Source organism: Cricetulus griseus, chromosome 6 (assembly GCF_003668045.3).
Source record: "Cricetulus griseus strain 17A/GY chromosome 6, alternate assembly CriGri-PICRH-1.0, whole genome shotgun sequence".
Taxonomy (NCBI): Eukaryota; Metazoa; Chordata; class Mammalia; order Rodentia; family Cricetidae; genus Cricetulus; species Cricetulus griseus.
In genome coordinates, this window is record NC_048599.1 from 143,388,605 (window position 1) to 143,409,277 (window position 20,673).

General features: G+C 46.9%; 1 protein-coding gene across 2 annotated transcripts; it reads left to right on the plus strand.

Moving 5' to 3' along the window:
• The first annotated feature begins 4,734 nt into the window (after positions 1 to 4,734).
• On the plus strand, positions 4,735 to 17,232 carry Exosc2 (exosome component 2). Of its 2 annotated transcripts, XM_027423872.1 has the most exons (9): positions 4,735 to 4,881; positions 6,424 to 6,525; positions 9,656 to 9,701; positions 9,819 to 9,908; positions 10,932 to 10,997; positions 11,888 to 11,956; positions 13,530 to 13,706; positions 15,384 to 15,512; positions 16,160 to 17,232. In XM_027423872.1, exons 1-9 carry the CDS (start codon positions 4,760 to 4,762, stop codon positions 16,238 to 16,240), a joined length of 882 nt encoding a protein of 293 aa, XP_027279673.1. In that variant the 5' UTR covers positions 4,735 to 4,759; the 3' UTR covers positions 16,241 to 17,232. The 2 variants fall into 2 exon arrangements, with proteins under 2 accessions (XP_027279673.1, XP_027279674.1); XM_027423873.1 differs by lacking the exon at positions 15,384 to 15,512.
• The last annotated feature ends 3,441 nt before the right edge of the window (positions 17,233 to 20,673 follow it).

Consider the following 20,673-nt stretch of genomic DNA (forward strand, 5'->3'; position numbering starts at 1 on the left):
TTGTGTGGGGAGGGTCCAGGCAGAAAGAGCCCACAACAAACTGATCTTCAGCTAGCAAGGGGTGGTGGCATTCATGGACCAAGGGAGGCCAGAGTGTGTGATGATACAGAGGAGATGGAGGAGACTCATTTGGATTTTATTCTTGGTGTCAAGGAAAATTTCCCAAAATGTTAAGCAGGAGGATGATGTAAGCTGTTCTGGGTATTGTTTGCTTGTTTTGTTTTTAGAGACAGGGTTTCTCTGTGTAGCCCTGGCTGTTCTAGAACTTGATCTGTAGACCAGGCTGATCTTGAACTCACAGAGATCCACCTGCCTCTACATCCCAAATGCTGGGATTAAAGGTGTGTGCCACCACGGACTGGTTGATCTGGTGTTTAAAAGCTCCCTTTTGCTGCTGGTGGTGGTGGTGGTAGTGGTGTGTGTGTGTGTGTGTGTGTGTGTGTGTGTGTGTGTGTGTGTGTGTGTTGGGAATTGGCCGTTGGCAAAACGCTTGTTGCACAAACATGAAGACCTGAGTTCAGATTCCCAGCACCCACATATAAAGATGGCATGGTGCTAAGTGCCTGTAACCCCAGTGCTGTAGAGATAGCTGATTGAAGTGATGAGCTCCAAGTTGGTGGGATAGAAAGACAGGGGAAACTATGGGGACATTAGAGAGAAAAAGAGCTCCTCTTATGAGAATCTGGTTGAAGCCTCTTGACAACAGAGAAAGAAGAATTCCAGGACACTTAACATCTTCTTCAGACCTTTCTCCCTTCCCACTATAAACCTGCAGTTTTCTAGGAATCTCACCAGGAACTCCATTCACAGGGCAAGGCCATGTTCTACATCTGCTGTAGAATCCTATGGCTTCTGATTTTCCCTTATCAGATCATAATTCCATCCAAAGCATCTTCAGAGACACCCTATGACTTCTCTATTCAAAAGAGAGGAAAAAAGGGAAGAGTTTTCCTAGTAACCTTTTGACACGTAATGTGAAAGCCACCAAAATGGTTTAAATGTCTAATGCTAAACAAAGGAATCTTGATTCTACTCTGAGGGGCCCATGCTCTCACCTGGGTGTGTCTTACTTTCTGATAGAATCTTTCTCCTAATATAACCCTTGTGCTTAAAGTCTTTATTAAAATGGCTTGATAAAATCTTCAATTCTGGGGGCTGGAGTGATGGCTCAGATGTTAAGAGCACTGTCTGTTCTTCCAGAGGTCCTGAGTTTAATTCCCAGCAACCACATGATGGCTCACAATCATCTGTAATGAGATCTGGTGCCCTCTTCTGGCCTAAAGAGATGCATGCGGACGGAACACATAATAAATAAACCTTTAAAAAAATATTAAATTCTGTCTCACATTGGCTAGTCCTGATGTTTTTCTGTGTTTTCTGTGTCAAAGTCACAGCCCTATGTCAAGCTTCTGAAAAGATTAAGGCAGCCCTCAGGCTGCTGAAGGAGACAGTGTGGAGCTGAGTCTGTCTCCTTACTGCTAAGTTTGGGAACAACAGAGGACAACACCTAATGTTGACCTGCAACCTCTGTACAAATTTCCTTGTACACATATGCATACAAACATCTAAACACAGGCACACTAAATAGAGAAGACCCGGTCTGCCATTGAAATCACAGACTTCTTGACTCCACTTTTGAAGATGAGTTGGTGGGAGTGGAGCTGTGAGTCCTGACAACTTGATCCCAGGAGCCTGAGAAGTGAAGGGAGAGGACCTGCTCTTGCAGGTTGTGCTGGCTGTATGTAAACACATGCAATCATAAGTTGTCAAATGAATGCAAAATAAAATAGAAACAAAAAAGGCAAAGCTTGCCGGGTGTTGGTGGCACACGTCTTTAATCCCAGCACTTGGGAGGCAGAGGCAGGCAGATTGCTGTGAGTTCTAGGCCAGCCTGGTCTCCAGAGCGAGTGCCAGGATAGGCTCCAAAGCTACACAGAGAAACCCTGTCTCGAAAAACCAAAAAAAAAAAAAAAAAAAAAGCAAAGCTTAGTCCATATGTTTGGTAAGATTGCAAGCCCAGATATGTAGCTGTTTCCAGGTGCCCACTGCACCTCAGATGTGTAACTGTTTCCAGGTTTCCACTGCACCCCAGATGTGTAACTGTTTCCAGGTGCCCAGTGCACCTCAGATGTGTAGCTGTTTCCAGGTGCCCAGTGCACCTCAGATGTGTAGCTGTTTCCAGGTTTCCACTGCACCCCAGATATACAGCTGTTTCCAGGTGCCATTTGCTGCTGAATGGGTAAGTGTGGAGCACAGAGAGCAGCTGGATGGAAATTTAATGTTATGAGTTCTAGTCCTGGCTCTAGGTTTGTTTTGGGCACTCAATGTCTTCAGGAAATCATTGGAATTAGTATGACCTCTTTCTGAATGAGCTGACTGAAGAGTAAACAACATGCTTGTGGAGCACTCAACCCAGGGGCAGTGAACACTCAGGATAGGGCCAGTGAGTACTCAGCACAGGATCAGTGAGCAGTCAGCATAGGGCCATGAGGACCCAGCACCTGGAAGATGTTTGGCTCTGGGGAAAATGGGTAGCAGATGTAATTGAATGAGTCTGGCTGCTTTTTGTGAATTCTAGTCCTTTCTGGACCTCAGTTTTCTCCTCTATAATTAGATATCCACAATCTCATCTCATTGCCACAGGCTCTATGTCTGTGAGTGCTGAGGTGAGCAAGGTCTTTCCCTGAAGGATGGAACCCATCAGTGTTTTGGTCTAGGAACTCTCCCTGAGGCCTTGCAGCTTGGGTTGGGATGTCTTAAAGGATACCATCGCCCTCTTATGGCCACAGCTGACTCAACAGTAGTCTCTAGCTGGCTTCCTCTAGGAACTGCTGCTCAGTGACCAGGTCATTGACTTCCTGGTAGGGTTGGCTTTTTTGATAAATGTAGTTGTGATCACTGGTTAAGGTAAGGACTGCTGACCCTTTGGAAATTTATAAACAATTGACCAAGTGAGTCTTCAAGAGGGAGACAACCAGATTTGGCTTAATTTTCTTTAGGGACCCATTTGAGTAGAGAACTATGTTGCTGATTCTGTGAGGTTGAAATTCAATGTGCTGAGGCAGGGTATGGTGGTGCAGAGGCAGAAGCAGGGACAGAGGGACAGAGGGGCAGAGGGGCAGAGGGGCAGAGGGGCAGAGGGGCAGAGGGGCAGAGACAGAGTCAGGCAGCTCTCTGTGAGTTCAAGGCCAGCTTGGTCTACCTAGCAAGTTTAGGCTAGATAGGGCTACATAGATAGACTTTGTCTAAAAACAAACAACAAAAGACAAATTCAGTAAGCCTCAAACCTCGAAGCACCAGGGGAAATGGGGGTTAGTGAATGGTGAGGAGAAGGGCCCAGGGAAATGCCTCTGTTAAACAGAAGGCTCAAGTAAAGCCACAGGAGACAGCTGTCTTATTTTCCATTCACTACTGAACAACCGATCAGAGAGCAATCAGCTAGATATGTGAGTATAAGCAAAGATCTTTGTGTTGTGTGTACACATGGCCTCCCTACCAAATACACTTTCCTTGCCACACGTGGCTGGCTTTCACAACAGTCATCTTCCAAAAGAAATACTCTCTATACTCACTCAGAAGAGGTCCTTACTAAACTACAGTGAGAGCCATGGGGGCAAATAGGCAAGGACCCAAATCAGCACCTAAGGGGCAGCTCTAACATAGAATACAAAGCCCATTAAGAACAGTATTCAAAATGCTCTACCTTCTGCTCAGGCGGTGTTTTCTGTAAATCTTGCCTCCAAGTCCTGATCTCTAGCCTATAAAACACTAGACTGTAGTGGTTTAGAGTTGGATGGAAAAGCTTGAGGTTCATCTCTCAATCTCCACACTTGGCCAACAATAAATAGAATGATGAATATGGAAAAGTTTGGGCAAAAATGTATACTACAGCTTGTCATGATGGTTCACACTTGTAATCCCAGCACTTGGGAGGTGGAGGAGGAGGAGAAGAAGATCAAGAATATCCTGGGTTATACAGCCAGTTTGAGATCATCCTGGACTACATGAGACCCTGTCTCAAAAAAAAAAAAAAAAAAAAAAAACTAAACCCAGGGCTGGAGAGATGGTTCAATGGTTAAGAGCATTGCGTGCACTTTCTGAGGACCTGGTTTTGATTCCCAACATCCACAATTCGGCTTACAAACATCCGTAGCTACAGTTTCAAGGTATCTGATACTCTTTTTTGGCCTCTGTGGGCACCAGACACTCATGTACAAAGGCATACATATAGGCAAAACTCTTATATACATAAAACAACAAACCAATCAAAATCGAAAACCACCACCACCACCAGCAGCAGCAGCAGCAGCAGCAGCAGCAGCAGCAGCAGCAGCAGCAGCAACAAAAACTCAACCTATTCAAACCTGTGTAATCCTAGCTCTTGGAAAGTGGAGGCATAAGATCAGGAATTCAGCAGGGTTATCCTCGACTACACAGAGTTTGAGGCCAGTCATACACGGGACCCTTTCTCAAAATAAAACAAACAAAAAACCAAAACCAGCATCCCGACGCCAAATCAGATCAACATCATACTCCACTACAACGAGATAACTTATTATTCCACAGGTGCTTCCTTGCCAGTAGTAAAAATGGCAGCTTGGTGCCCTCCTCCCTCCCTCAGGTTAACTTAATAGTTGCCAATAGTCAAAATGGCCGCTACACCATGCATTTCTATTGGTCGCCGCTCTGAAGGTGGGCGGAAGTTGCTGCGCCGAGACTAGAGAATAGAGCTGCGCCTGCGCAAGTCATTGGCGCCAAGATGGCGATGGAGATGAGGCTTCCTAAGGCTCGCAAACCTCTCAGTGAGAGCCTGGGCCGCGACTCTAAGAAACACTTGGTTGTACCGGGGGACACGATCACCACGGATACAGGATTCATGCGGTACGTGAGGATTTGGGGGACCCAAGGCCCCAGGAGGCGGCTGCGGAGCTCTGCACGTGGCCTCCTGTCCCCTGGTATCTAAGTTACCGAGTTACCCGGGTCACATCCAGCACCCACAGTAACCCTCTCCTTTCCGAGCCTCGTGCTTCTGACTCCCTTCTTCTTGGGTGAACCTGTTTCAGCCCATGTTTCCCTCTGATCTATGGCGTCCGAAACTTTTGAGTCCTCAGTCTGAAGCAAGGTTTTTGAGCTTTCCTGGGGAGGGTTAACTGTGGAGGCTGGGAGCGGGACCATTCTTAGAGCCCCCTGCAGGGACAGTGGGCGTTGCTGGTTTGGTCACCTCCCTCGGTGTCACCTCAGCAAGGAGGCTGGTTTTAAAGCAGTGATTGGGGTCCGGGGGTTGAGCCAACATACAGTGCTTGAAAGGCAGACATCGTGTGGTAGTTAGGGTAAACTCTGGAGCTGGACAACTGCCATCATTATTGTTATCAGTAGCAGTAGCACCTTGCTAAATTTGGTATCCTTACCCTGAAGACAGTGGTGACGACCGCAGTTGGTAGGGTAGTGAGGAACTGGAGAGGAAGGCAGAAAAGCAAAATCCACCATTGGATTACCACCAAAGATAAATCTGTGTTAGGTAGCCAGTCTCTCCCCTCTCACTCTGAGAAACGGTCTCACTATGAAACACTACTGGCTGTTTTGGAACTTAACTGTGTAGACCACTCTGGCCTGGAACTCAGAGATCCCCCTGCTTTTTCCTTCCAAGTTTTGGGCTCAAATATGTGGCTACCACACCTGGTTCTCCTTCCCTTCCTTTCCCCTTCCCTTTCTTTTTTTTTTTTTTTTGGTATAAATGAGGTTAAAGTGTTTATAACATTGCCTGTAAGCTTTAAGGTTGAGATTAATGGATAGTAGAGATCTTAGGATTCATTCCGTCATACTTTCAACATATCTTGTGTGGTTGAGGTACAAAAGTGAAAACCTGTGCCCAGGTGGTATTTATAATTTATCTAGCAATGAGACAGAAACAAGAAATGCCATTAGAAAGTTTTAACTGCAGGGGCTGGAGAGATGGCTCAGTGGTTAAGAGCACTAGCTGCTCTTCCAGAGGACCTGGGTTCAATTCCCAGCACCCACATGGCAGCTTGTAACTGTCTGTATCTACAGTTCTGGGGGATCTGACACCTTCATACCACTGCACATAAAATAAAGTTAAATAAATTATATATATATATATATATATATATATAATATATATATATATATATATGGGAGTTTTAACTGCAGTGGATCAGGGGAGCAGCTGGGAAGAGGGTGGGTGAGACAGCAGTGGGAAGAGCTCCTGTGTTGCCTGGGAGGAAGGTTGTTGGAAAGTGACATCTGAGTTGACCTGTTTAGGTTGAAGGAGATGCCGTGTAGCTCTGAGGAGTGCATCAGGCTCAGGGCAGGAGGAGCCTGTTAGCTTCAAGAAAGTTCTTCTAGATGGGAGAGGTCACCTCCAGTATGACATGGTATTTTTTCTTTGGTCTTGTCCTTCAACAGGGGCCATGGAACATACATGGGAGAGGAGAAGCTCATTGCGTCTGTGGCTGGCTCTGTGGAGAGAGTGAACAAGCTGATCTGTGTGAAAGCCTTGAAAACCAGGTGAGCACGGAAGGAATGGAGCTCTTTCTTAGAGCATCTGGGTTGCACACAGGTCTCTTCCATCTCCCCACACTCCACAATCTGGCCTGTTACGGGCCTGCTGTGTTGAATTCAGCTGTTTGTCATAGTTAGCTTCAGCTGCCAACTTGACATAAATCTAGAGTTAACTTGGTAAGCAGGAACCTAAACGGAAGAATTGACTTCATCAGATTGGTCTGTGGGCATGTCTGTTGGGAAAGCCCAGTCCATCCCTGGGCAGGTGGGCCTGGGGAGTGTAAGGATGCTGGTTGAGGGCTGTTTTCCAGTCTGGATGTCTGTTTCCTTCATACATTTTAAGGTGCCATTAGTAGAATTTGTGCTGAGCTTATCCCAGAGTGTGACCGGAATCAAGGTTGATAGTGCAAGGTTTTGGCCTAAGCGTGGGAGGTTGGGTGTGTGTGTGTGTGTTGTGTGTGTGTGTGTGTGTGTGTGTGTGTGTGTGTGTGTGTGTGTGTGTGTGTGTGTGTGTGTGTGTGTGTGTGTGTGTGTGTGTGTGTGTGTGTGTGTGTGTGTGTGTGTGTGTGTGTGTGTGTGTGTGTGTGTGTGTGTGTGTGTGTGTGTGTGTGTGTGTGTGTGTGTGTGTGTGTGTGTGTGTGTGTGTGTGTGTGTGTGTGTGTGTGTGTGTGTGTGTGTGTGTGTGTGTGTGTGTGTGTGTGTGTGTGTGTGTGTGTGTGTGTGTGTGTGTGTGTGTGTGTGTGTGTGTGTGTGTGTGTGTGTGTGTGTGTGTGTGTGTGTGTGTGTGTGTGTGTGTGTGTGTGTGTGTGTGTGTGTGTGTGTGTGTGTGTGTGTGTGTGTGTGTGTGTGTGTGTGTGTGTGTGTGTGTGTGTGTGTGTGTGTGTGTGTGTGTGTGTGTGTGTGTGTGTGTGTGTGTGTGTGTGTGTGTGTGTGTGTGTGTGTGTGTGTGTGTGTGTGTGTGTGTGTGTGTGTGTGTGTGTGTGTGTGTGTGTGTGTGTGTGTGTGTGTGTGTGTGTGTGTGTGTGTGTGTGTGTGTGTGTGTGTGTGTGTGTGTGTGTGTGTGTGTGTGTGTGTGTGTGTGTGTGTGTGTGTGTGTGTGTGTGTGTGTGTGTGTGTGTGTGTGTGTGTGTGTGTGTGTGTGTGTGTGTGTGTGTGTGTGTGTGTGTGTGTGTGTGTGTGTGTGTGTGTGTGTGTGTGTGTGTGTGTGTGTGTGTGTGTGTGTGTGTGTGTGTGTGTGTGTGTGTGTGTGTGTGTGTGTGTGTGTGTGTGTGTGTGTGTGTGTGTGTGTGTGTGTGTGTGTGTGTGTGTGTGTGTGTGTGTGTGTGTGTGTGTGTGTGTGTGTGTGTGTGTGTGTGTGTGTGTGTGTGTGTGTGTGTGTGTGTGTGTGTGTGTGTGTGTGTGTGTGTGTGTGTGTGTGTGTGTGTGTGTGTGTGTGTGTGTGTGTGTGTGTGTGTGTGTGTGTGTGTGTGTGTGTGTGTGTGTGTGTGTGTGTGTGTGTGTGTGTGTGTGTGTGTGTGTGTGTGTGTGTGTGTGTGTGTGTGTGTGTGTGTGTGTGTGTGTGTGTGTGTGTGTGTGTGTGTGTGTGTGTGTGTGTGTGTGTGTGTGTGTGTGTGTGTGTGTGTGTGTGTGTGTGTGTGTGTGTGTGTGTGTGTGTGTGTGTGTGTGTGTGTGTGTGTGTGTGTGTGTGTGTGTGTGTGTGTGTGTGTGTGTGTGTGTGTGTGTGTGTGTGTGTGTGTGTGTGTGTGTGTGTGTGTGTGTGTGTGTGTGTGTGTGTGTGTGTGTGTGTGTGTGTGTGTGTGTGTGTGTGTGTGTGTGTGTGTGTGTGTGTGTGTGTGTGTGTGTGTGTGTGTGTGTGTGTGTGTGTGTGTGTGTGTGTGTGTGTGTGTGTGTGTGTGTGTGTGTGTGTGTGTGTGTGTGGTGTGTGTGTGTGTGTGTGTGTGTGTGTGTGTGTGTGTGTGTGTGTGTGTGTGTGTGTGTGTGTGTGTGTGTGTGTTGTGTGTGTGTGTGTGTGTGTGTGTGTGTGTGTGTGTGTGTGTGTGTGTGTGTGTGTGTGTGTGTGTGTGTGTGTGTGTGTGTGTGTGTGTGTGTGTGTGTGTGTGTGTGTGTGTGTGTGTGTGTGTGTGTGTGTGTGGTGTGTGTGTGTGTGTGTGTGTGTGTGTGTGTGTGTGTGTGTGTGTGTGTGTGTGTGTGTGTGTGTGTGTGTGTGTGTGTGTGTGTGTGTGTGTGTGTGTGTGTGTGTGTGTGTGTGTGTGTGTGTGTGTGTGTGTGTGTGTGTGTGTGTGTGTGTGTGTGTGTGTGTGTGTGTGTGTGTGTGTGTGTGTGCAAGCACTTACTGACCTGGCATCAATGGGAGAGTGGTTTGCTGTGGAGAAGGGGAAGCCGATGCCGGCAGTCTTTGTTTTGGGTTAGTTACTTTTAGAAGTGTTCACGAGCCATTTGTGTGGCTACTGATACTGGATAGCTTCATGACGCTCTCTCCCAAGAGCCGGGAGTATGGACGAGCCCCTGCCTCTCACCACTAAAACTCGGTGAGCTCACTGTGAGGGAGCTTGAGTAGAAAGAGACCTATTCTAATGCCTGGGCTTTTAGCAAAGAGCACTTCATCCTCAGAATCAGGGTGAGGGACCAGCAAAGTGCCTGAGCCAGGCAGGCATCGAGGAGAGGGCAGCTCGAGCCCCCATGGATGGTAGTGTGTTTCAGTGTCTCCTTCCCTCCATTGCGTGGTGATAAACTTGTCCCACCCCTATTCAGAAGCAAGTACTTTGTGTTTTTGTCACATAATCAAGCAAAGTTAGGACTGCAGTCTAAAGGAATGATTTGCAATGAGTAATTTCTTTTTTTCTTTTTTCTTTTGGTTTTTTCGAGACAAGGTTTCTCTGTGTAGCTTTGGAGCCTATCCTGGCACTCGCTCTGGAGACCAGGCTGCCCTTGAACTCACAGAGATCCGCCTGCCTCTGCCTCCCAAGTGTTGGGATTAAAGGTGTGAGCCACCAATGCCCGGCAGCAGTTTCTTTAAGGAAAACGAATGAAGTATATACACAGGGATTCTGAAGTCCCATCTGTTTACTCAGCCTCAAATAGTGCTTGGTCTGGTCAGCCTGCTGGCTACTGGGTAACCTTCTGCTTTCTCTTGCAGATACAATGGAGAAGTAGGAGACATTGTAGTGGGGAGAATCACGGAGGTAAAGTTGCTGTTTTACAAAGTGAAGGAGGCTGGTGGCTCAGGGATGGGACCTTCATTCTGTGAAATGCTGTATGAAGAAGGTGCCCTGAGATGCTGCCTTACTCTTTCCTTACAGGTTCAACAGAAGAGGTGGAAAGTAGAGACAAATTCCAGGCTGGATTCTGTCTTGCTCCTCTCATCCATGAACCTGCCCGGAGGGGAGCTGGTGAGTGCTTGTCTGCCCTAGAACTGTCCAGTTGAGCTGTGGGGCTTTTGTTCCACCATAGAACTCGGTTTACACTGTTAATGTTTTGTCATGGGGTCTGCTAGCTTGGTGAACATAGGCTTTTTCTCCTGGCTCTGGTCACCTGACATAGGCAGCAACTAGTGTTTGGTAAGACCAGAAACACATGTGGAGTGGGCTCCCAAGATGGAGCTGGGGAGAGGGGCTCCTGAATCTTGGTGCTAATTTCCTTTCTTGGTGGGTTGGCATTCTTGTGGGTTACACAGGGAAGGTGTCTGTGAAATGTTGGCCTTTGCTTTCTTTTCTTTTCTTGAGGGTGGGCAGGAGGTTGGTGTTCAGACGGGGTTTCTCTGTGTAACCCTGGCTGTCCTGGAACTCACTCTGTAGACCAGGCTGGCCTTTAACTCACAGAGATCTGCCTGCCTCTGCCTGTCAAGTGCTGGGATTAAAGTCATGTGCCACTAAGCCCCACTTATCCTTAGTTTTCAGTGACTTGAATGCACATGGTTATTCTAGACAGTGAGCTGGATCCTATGGAGAGTGTCAGAATAAATAAGGCACATCTGAGTCCCTTAAAGAACTTATAGATTGGTGGAGGATAGGAGATAGCTGAACCACATGGGGAGGCAGGAAAAGAAAGAAACATGGAGAGCAGAGAGGGGTTGTTTCATAGGAGGGCCCTTGGGGGTCTGAGAGTTGGAGTGAGGTTGGGACTCAGATGAAGGGAGATACGTGAGCAGACACACAGCCTGGTGGAAGTGAGGGTAAGTGGGGAAACAGGCTCAGTGACCTGTAGAGGGTCTGGATGTTAGCCTAGGAGGGTCCCTCTTGGAGAGCTAGTATCACCTCCCTTGTTCTCCAGCAGTTGAGGTTACCTCTTGTCATAGTTCTTTATGTTAAAATACCATGGTGGGCTACACAGACCTCAAGCAAAAAGCAGGGATGGAAAGAGCTCCTCCTGAAAGTGAGGCTTGTGTCATGTGGTCATTTTTCCGTGTGTTTCAGAGGAGAAGATCTGCAGAGGATGAGCTGGCCATGAGAGGCTTCTTACAGGAAGGAGACCTCATCAGTGTATCCTGACTTACAGGGCTGCCAGCTGACCAGAGGGGTCTGAATTCTGGGTCATATGTCCAGGGCTTGGCTGAAGCTTTGCTCTTTCTCCTTAGCTCAGAACAGTACTCTGGGTTTTGTAACTTGTGACCCATGGTGCAAGCTAGACACAATTGTCTTTCTTTTTAAGGATAGCCCAGGCTGGCTTGGAACTCACTGTGTACCAGGCTAACCTCAAACACAGCACTGCTGTCTCAGCTTCCTGAGTACTGAAATTTCAGGCATAGGCCATCATTCCTGGCCAAGACCCAGATTTCCTTTTTCATCCTTTCCTTTTATTATTGTTTTTTGTTTTGTTTTTCGAGACAGGGTTTCTCTGCATAACAGCCCTAGTTGTCCTGTTACTAGCTCTGTTACCAGGCTGGCCTTGAACTCACAGAGATCCGCCTGTCTCTGCTTCCCGAGTGCTGGGATTAAAGGCATGCCACCTGGCTCCTTTTTTATCTTAAAATCTTTCATTTATTTATTTAATTATTTATTTATGTGTGTGGTCACTGCTATTCTGTGCATGCGGAAGTCAGAGGACAACTTGCAGGAGATGGTTCTCCTAGCACGTGGACCTGGGGGTAGAACTCAGATTGTCAGTCTTGATGGCAAGTGTCTTTACCCACTGAGCCATCTCACCAGCCCTCAAGTTTTCTAAATGATATGAACATTTACCCCAGAGAGAAGAAAAGATTGTATCAAGATACTCTTGCCAATCAGGGGAAGAGGTGAGGTCATAGTGATGTCCCCTGGGGTCATGGAAGATAGGCAGGGTGGCCTGTCAGTGACAGAAGGGCAAGCTGGATGCAGGCAGGTGACATGAGTGGGCTGCCAAGGCTACTTTTGTTCCTTCATCACCTGGGCAGGCAGAGGTCCAGGCAGTGTTCTCAGATGGAGCTGTTTCACTGCACACGAGGAGCCTGAAATATGGAAAGGTAAGTCAGGCTTGGGAGACTTCAAGTTCAGTTCTGAATTCCCATAGCTCCTGGCATGCTAACCTAAAGACCTGATAGTTAGCTGGGTGTGGTGTGATGGGCCTGTAATCCCAGCCCTCTGAAGGCTGAAGTAGAATTACAAATTGGAAACCAGCCTAGACTATATAGTGAGACAGGCTCCCCTATAACCCCCATCTTAAAACAACAAAAAGCAACAACACAGAACTTAGTTGATGAGAAATGGTGGCTGGCTGACTGCAGAGGGTGGTGGGAGAGGGGGTTGCTGCTACCAGTGATGGGACAAAGGGTGATTGATGGTCTACATCCTTTTCCTTCTGAAGAGCCTTTTCTGGCAGAGCCCCTCTGCTCAGGGCTGTGAGGTTCTGTTCCTTTTGGGAGATGCTCAACCTGGTATTGAGGCTGGCTGCATGTCTACAGAACTATTTCTGCAGTCTAGTCAACTAGATGGTGGATATTACTACTGGCAAAGATGGATTTTCTGTCTGAGCCTCTAAATGAAATTTGCCTGCTTCTGTGAGGTTCCATTATTGAGGTCATTTATTTTAAAGACAGCATGTTTCCTAGGACACATTAGGGTGTAGCTGTTTCTTGGCTTTTCATTTTCCGAGAGGAATAAAAAAGCTGTGTCCTTTGTGGCAGCTGTCATCATGTTCTTGAACATGTGTTGTGTGTGCTGACCTCCACAGCCTGTTGCTGTAGATGCTTCTTATTGGTATGTAGACCTAGAGCGACCAGTTAAGACCAGGCATGGGTTTGCCAATGAACCACATCTCGTGGTGGCATGGGAATTTGAGGTTAAGATCCAAACTAGGGTCATGTAATGGAATTGTTATGTGGCTAGTGGGAGGCTCCTTGTTGGCTCTAGTTTCTGCAATGATCAGCACACCTGCTCTGGATTAGAAGGCAAAGGGAAGTAACAGTATTGATGGCTACTTTCTTTTAATTAAAGTGTGTGTGCCATGTCACATGTGTGGAAGTCAGAGGACATCTTGTAGGAGTTGGTTCTCTCCTACTGTGTGGATTCTGGGGATTGAACTCAGCTTGTCAGGCTTGATAGCAGGCACCTTTACTGCCATCTCACCCACCTGACTGCCACCTTCTCTGGAATGTGTAAATAGCCATGGGCTGGAAATGTTTTCTGCAAAGTGCATGCTCTGTGTACATTGGGTGACAGCAGTATCCACAGGAAGGACAACCATGGGGTATGTCAGGATGTGTATTCTGAAACCTCTTTGCATTCATCTCATTGATTGCTTATTGCTCTTTTTGGTGGGGGAATGGGATCTTACTAGATAGCTCAGCCAGTCTGGTATTACTGAGCCTCTTGCCTCAGCCTTTCAGATGCTGTGCTCCCCTACCTGGCTTCAGATTCGTTTCCTTTTGTTGTTGTTGGGGGTTTTTGTTGTTGTTGTTTTTCCAAGACAGGATTTCTCTGTGTAACAGCTCTGGCTGTCCTGGAACTGGAACTCACAGAGATCCACCTGCCTCTGCCTCCCAAGTGCTGGGATTAAAGGCGTGTGCCCCATGCTTACTTTATGGTCTGTCTGTCTAGCTAGGTCAGGGAGTTTTAGTCCAGGTTTCTCCTTCCCTGGTGAAACGACAGAAGACTCATTTCCATGACTTGCCATGTGGTGCTTCAGTGATTCTGGGCAACAACGGTTTCATCTGGATCTACCCTACACCCGAACACAAAGATGAGGATGCTGGAGGCTTCATTGCAAACCTGGAGGTGAGTGAGCATCATGCAGCTGTTGGTTGTGAGTATTTGTGGCAGGTAGAATCTGTTGCCGTGTGTGTGTGTGTGTGTGTGTGTGTGTGTGTGTGTGTGTGTGTGTGTTGGGGGATTATGTGCCGTGACACATGTAGTGGGCAGAGGACAAGCTCCTGTTGATCCTTGCCTTTCTCTGCCGTGTTTGAAGCCTTCTCTGCTAGCTGGCCTATGAGCTTCTGAAGATTCCCTAACGGGTGTGTGGGATTACAGACTTTTGTGCTTTGTCTAGCTTTTATGTGGGTTTTGGGGGTCTAATCAGCAAGTGCTTTTAACTGCCAAGCCCTGCTGTGGCTTTATGTTGTACCACGTGACATCTAGGATGTGTCCTGAGAACTGCATTGTTGGCTGAGTCTATCTTTGTAGAGCATCACAAGTGCACTCAGAAGATGCTGCAGCACTGAAGTGGTGGTATCTTGGGGGCACTGCATCAGTGTGAGCTGCTGCTGCCTGAGTGCTGCTTGTGGTTCACTCAGTGCAGACTTTGGGACCTGCTGAGCTTTGAATGAGTCATCTAGAGAGTATTCATTAGTACCTGACTGTCTTCTCTTCCCTGAAGAGATGACTCAGTGGCTGCCTTGAGCTTTGTTGGTGATGGTGGCAAAGTTGCAGGGTAATAGCCAAAAAGCCATTGAAGAAGTAACAGAAGATGTGTGTGTGTGTGTTGGGGGCGGGGCGGGGTTGGCTCAGGTGGCAAAGTACTTACCTTGTAAGCATGAAGACTTGAATTCAAACCCCAGAAGCCATGTAAAAATGCCAGATGTGTTGGTGCACTTGTAATCCCAGTGTTTGGGGGTAGAGACAGGAGGATCCCTGGAGCTTGCCTGTCAGCCAACCTAGTCTTATTGGTCAGATCTAGTCCAGTGACACTCTGTCTCAAAGGAGGTGGATGGCATTCCTAGGATGAGACAGAAGGTTGTCTTCTGACCTTCCTATGCATGTGCACTCATGGGCATATGCACACGTGAACTTTTATATGTGTACACATTATAAACAAAAAAAAATACAGCTTGTTAAATGGTCTTGTTTTGGACTGCCAGCTTCTGAAAACACAGACTTTTTATTAATTGTGGAAGCTTGGCCTTAGCTTAGGCTTGTTCCCAACAACGTCTTATAACTTAATCTGTTTATATTAATCTACATTTTGCCATGTAGCACATGTCCTTGTCTGGCTGGTGAATCTCTTGCCCCTCAGATTCTTTCCCAGAGTTTCTTTTTTTAAATTTGGGTTTTTTGAGACAAGGTTTCTCTGTGGCTTTGTAGCCTGTCCTGGAACTCATTCTGTAGACCAGGCTGGCCTGGAACTCACAGAGATCCGCCTGCCTCTGCCTCCTGAGTGCTGGGATTAAAGGCATGCGCCACCACTGCCCAGCCCCTTTCCCAGAGTTTTTATATCTTCCACCTACCCTCTCCAGTAGCCATTCAGCTCTTTATTAATCCAATCAGAAGGTGCCTTCGGCACGAAAAGAAGGACAGACACATCTTCACTCGGTGTACATAAAGATTGTCCCAGCAGGGTGGCATGGAGTGCATGGTAGAAATGAGTGTGATTTCTCTCTTCTGTGGCTTTTGGGATTGTTTGCTTATTTGGATCCTGTTTGTATTTCTTTTTTCCTTCCTCTTTGTGTCCCTGTGTAGCCGGTAGCCCTTAGTGATCGAGAGGTGATCTCCCGGCTTCGGAACTGCGTAGTCTTGCTCGTAACTCAGAGAATGATGCTGTATGACACCAGCATCCTGTACTGCTATGAGGCCTCCCTTGCACATCAGGTACTCCACCCAGACTCCCTTCCCTTGTGTAAGCTGGTCCTGTGGTTCTTCAGCATTCTGCTTTCCTTCCAATGAGTCCCTGCCATGTTCCCTGAGGTATATCCCCTATTGCTATGGATTTGATGTAGGATAGGGTTGTAGGTAGGATTTTTCTATGACAATAGCTTTCCATACTACATCTTACCTGTTCTAAAAATTCAGCCATCTTCTTGATTTTTTTTTCAAGTCAATAGATTTTTTTTTCTCAAATTAAAAAAAAAAAATGTCTTATGTGTATAGGTGTTTTGCCTTCGTGTGTATGAGTCTGTGCGCCACATGCATGCCTGGGGAGGCCAGAAGAGAACATCAGATCCCCTGGAACCAGAGTTACCGTCAACTGCCATGTGGGTGCTGGGAACTGAACCAGAGTTTTCTGAAAGAACAGTCTTCTGATGAGTGACTGAACAGTGTCTTTGTCAGCTGTCCCAGGCACCTTGCTGGCTTGCTTTCTAAGCTGGGTATGGAGCTGAGACAGTGTCCTTGCTCAGTCTCTGATGGAGTGCAGACTACACTGTATTTTAGCCAGACTTCTTGCCTCATTTAGTTGACTTGATGTTCTGCTTATGGTTATTTCTGAATGAACACATACCTTTTTCTTTTTTCTTCAGATCAAAGATATCTTAAAGCCAGAAATAATGGAGGAGATCATGCTAGAAACACGCCAAAGGCTTTTGGAACAGGAGGGGTGAGGCCAGGTGCTGAAGGATGGGACTGTGTGCCTCTCAGGAGCAGCCTCTCTGGAAAGGAAGAGTCTGCCGTATGGTGACTCTTCACTACATGTGGCCCGGGGAGGATCTGACAAACACATTATTCACCTGCAGCGGCACAGCAGAGCCAGGCCTGTTCTCTTGTGTTCTGGTGGCTTTGGACACTTGGGTCCCTTTCAGAGCACGCTGTCCCAGTCTGATGATATATCTTGGAGTAACTTGGAGAATCCATGTCTTCCAGTCATACCACCCAGCACCCCATGGAACTGTTCCACTAGAAAACACGGACTGGGGGTAGCGCTCAGGGGTAGGACACTTTCCTAATGTGTGCAAGGCCCCAGGTTCAATTCCCAGCTCTTCCCCCACCCCAGAAAAAAAGAAAACCAAAGAAAAAGAGAGACATGCAGGGCCAATGGGGATGGTCTGTTTGGACTTCTACTCCATCCCTTTAATGCACAAGTATGTGGTTGGAGAAGAGGTGGTAGAGTTAGGCCAACAGTGAGGTGGATAGAAGAATAAAATGAGCCAGCAACCTTTGTTGGAACCTGATTCCCACTGTGTGTCATTCTGGTGACTGGTTCAAGGAATCTATATACCACAGTGCTTTTGGATGCTTTGACAACCCCCCCACACACACACACCACCACCAAAATGAAAGGCAGCTGTGAAAAGCCAAGCCATTTCCTTGTATAATTGATGTGGTGATGTATTAACTTTTGAATAATTTAAAGTTAAAAGGAACATGATACAAGTCCTCAATGTAGAGTGCCAGTTCCTATGCTTTGTTTTTCTTATGACTGTTTAAAAATGGGTACCCTGGTCCAGCATGGCAGTGCAGGCCTATGTTTTCCACATGGAGGCAGAGGCAGAGGTGAGGCCAACCTGGACTACACAGTGAGACTATCTCACTACACAAAACCAGAAATGGTGCCCAAATTGACATTTTTTCAATTAACATACTTTTACCCCACTTATTTTGTGTGTATTAATTTATTTTTGTGTATGGGTGTGAGTGCATACATGTGGAAGTCAGGGGCACTTGTCCATTCTGTCCTACAATGTGGGTTCCAGAGATGAAACTGAGGTCATCTGGCTTGGCAGCAAGCTCCCTCCTTACCATTAAACTGGCCTGCCAGAGTGAGGGAAAGAGCCTAGGGCTTAGTGTATACTACTAGGCAAGGACATCTCTGAGCAATGGCTGATTTGGATGCAGGGTATGGTGGCACATGCCTTTCATCCCAGCACTTTGAGTTCAAGGCCAGCCTGGTCTACAAAGCCAAGGCTATACAGAGACTGTAAGCAAATGTGAGTGCTGGGTTTTGGCACTAAAATGTAAGTGGGTATGTTACAGCTCTGGAGCTACAAAGGTGTCCTGACTTATCAGGAAGTCAGGCTGCTTAGAGCTGCAATAGGACAGCTCAGTCCTAAAGAGAAAGGTGCCCTGGCTTTTCAGGAAGCCAGGCTACCTAGGACAACTCTGGAGGCTGGAGCTGCAATAGGACAGCTCAGCACTGAAGAGAACGGTGTCCTGATTTATCCAGAAGCCAGGCTACCTGAAGCTGGGGTACAGTGTGGGATGGTCTCCCTTCAGGATATAGCAATCCTGCTCCTCTGCTAGAGAGGGCCCTTACAGCTGAGCTCTTTTCTGTTCCCCTAAGTGAACGGCCTAACAGCTAAACACTTCTTAAGCGCTTCTTTGGCTACAGTCTGCTGAAGGGGAAGCCCTGCAGAAATGTAGTAATCTAGCCGGGTGGTGGTGATACACACCTTTAATCCCAACACTTTCGGGTGGCAGAGGAAGGCAAATCTCTGAGTTAGAGGCCATCCTGGTGTTAGAGTGAGTTCCAGGACAGTCACTCCCACTCCTCCCCTGCCCCCTCCCCCACCAACAAAAGCTACACAGAGAAACCCTGTCTCAGAAAAGAACAAAACAAACAAACAAAAGAAAATGTAGCATCTTTTCAGTGAAGTTATTTTTTCTGCTACAGAAAAAATATTTTCTTAGCTCCCTCCCTAAGGGAATATCCCAGTAAGTTTCTGATGTTGTTCTTCTCTGTCCTGGCAAATGAAGATCTTTACCCAACACTCTTCAGAAAGATTTATATGGAAAGGAGTCCGGGAGAGTGGGCGCCTCTGCCTGGGTAGGAAAGGACAGCCCTTAACTGAACAGGCAGAGGGACTTATATAGGGCTGCTTAGGGGAGGGGTTTTCCTGGGGACAGGTTTTTCTGCCCAGGGATTGGTTAGTTTAGTGGGTCAAGGGCAGAAATGGCTCTGGTTTCAGGACCAAACTGTTTCTTTCACTGATCCTTTTTAAACTTTTGGCTCTAATTTTAGGGCCAGGGTGTATTTCTTTCACTAGTTCTGATTCTAGGGACAGTGTGTGTTTCTTTGGCACCAGTTTCAAAGTCAGGTGTTTTCTTTTGGTTCTGGGTTCAGAGTCAGAGTGCTCAGGGATTGTTTGGTTTCAGTTGTACAGGGGCAGAGTTGGCTCTGGTGTCAGGGCCAAAATGGGTTTCTTTGGCTGGTTCTTTTAACCTACACTTTTCCCTTTTTGTTGTTTTTGTGTGTGGGTTGTTTTTTGTTGTTGTTGAGACACACTATTTCTGTGTAGCCCTGGATATCCTGGAACTGTGTTGACCAAGCTGATCTCAAACTCAGAGTTGAACTTGCCTCTTCTGAGTGCTGGAATTAAAGATGTGCCAAGCCCCCCCCCCCCTTTTTTTTTTTTAATTTTAAAGAACCTACTGAATCTAGTTAGTGCTGCCCATCTGCCCAGGGTGGCTGGTCACATTTTGTCCACAGCCAGGAACAGATGAGTACCGCTGCTTGGTTCATGTTCTCCTTTGTATCCAGCACAAACTTAAGGCAATGAAATGCTGCGCCTATAGTTAGGATGGTTCTTCCACCTCAACCCAGTCCAGAAGCTTGCTGGTAGAACTTCTAGAGGTCTGTTTCCATGGTGATTCTAAATCCTATAAAGTTTACAATCAAGATTAACCATCATACATGGCATCACACTTTTTTTTTTTTTTTTTTTTTTTTTTTTTTTGGGACAGGGCCATAGATGACAACTTTTAATTTTAGCCTGTGGTACCACACATAACTGAATTTCTTGTATCTGTACTGCCACTTCAGGGGGGGCTCACCTGTTTTGGAGTTCCCAGGTGGTTCACCTCTATCCCCCCTTCCCTATTTGTTTGTTTGTTTATTTGGTACAAGGTTCCTCTGTGTAGCCCTGGCTGTCCTGGAACTCACTCTGTAGATCAGGCTGGCCTCAAACTCACAGAGATCCTCCTTCCTCTGCCTTCTCAGTGCTGGGATTAAAGGTGAGTGTCACCACTGCTTGTTGGTTGTTTTCCTCTTAAGGGGACGAGAATTGGAGCCTAAGTCCCACTCAAGCACATTTTTCCTAGCCTGTTTCTCCCAAGCTGCTGGCCATGCTTTTTCAGTGTTAGGGCAGCTTAGTAGAAAGAGGTCCAAAAGCATCTTCAGCTAGGTATGTTCTTCCGGTGGCCCACCAGAGGGCGCCCTTGGTAAGTGTACAGTAGGTATAAGACTAAGCTGAAATTTGTTACAGAACTTTATGAAAGTAAGGACAAAATTAGATTAGTTGAACCACTTTTTTGTTTGTTTGTTTTTGTTTTTGGAGACAGGGTTTCTCTGTGGCTTTGGAGGCTGTCCTGGAACTAGCTCTTGTAGACCAGGCTGGTCTCGAACTCACAGAGATCTGCCTGCCTCTGCCTACCAAGTGCTGGGATTAAAGGTGTGCGCCACCAACGCCCGGCTTAGTTGAACCACTTTTAATGAAGTTTTTTTAAGCTGTACAGGGTGCATCAAACATTAGTTTTGCATCCTATCAGATACTTGCTGGGCTCTGCTTTCTGTAGTTGCACCCTTAAAGGTTTTCTAGTGTTAAAAAGTAGTGCATCTTGTTTGTTTGTTATGGTGCCTCCTAGGCAGTCAGCTGTATCAAGACGAAGCTGAGTATCTCCTCCTCCCTGGCCACAGGCTGTCAAACTCATCCACGAGGATGGTGAACACGAGCTTCATACTTTGTAGGAGAAGCGCATGACCACAGAAGAAGCTCTGAGGCTCTCTCTGGTGAAGAGTGGAGGGTTATGTGATCTGAATCAGGGGTGGCAACAACAAACAAGGTTTTCCCATGAAGCAAGGCATCTTGACCCAGGGCAGAGTGCACCTGCTTGTAGAGTAAGGGACATTCCTGTCATACACCAAGGAGAACTGGAGAGAGGAAGTGAAGGTCTGTTTGTGGATGGCAACCTGAGTGTTTCAGACTTGGTTAGTATAAGAAAAAAGGAGAGAAGGATATTCATGGATTGACTGACTGTGTCTTGGCTACTGGAATCCAAAAGGGCTAGCAGAATCTGAAAGCTTTTTAGTCTCTCAAAAGAT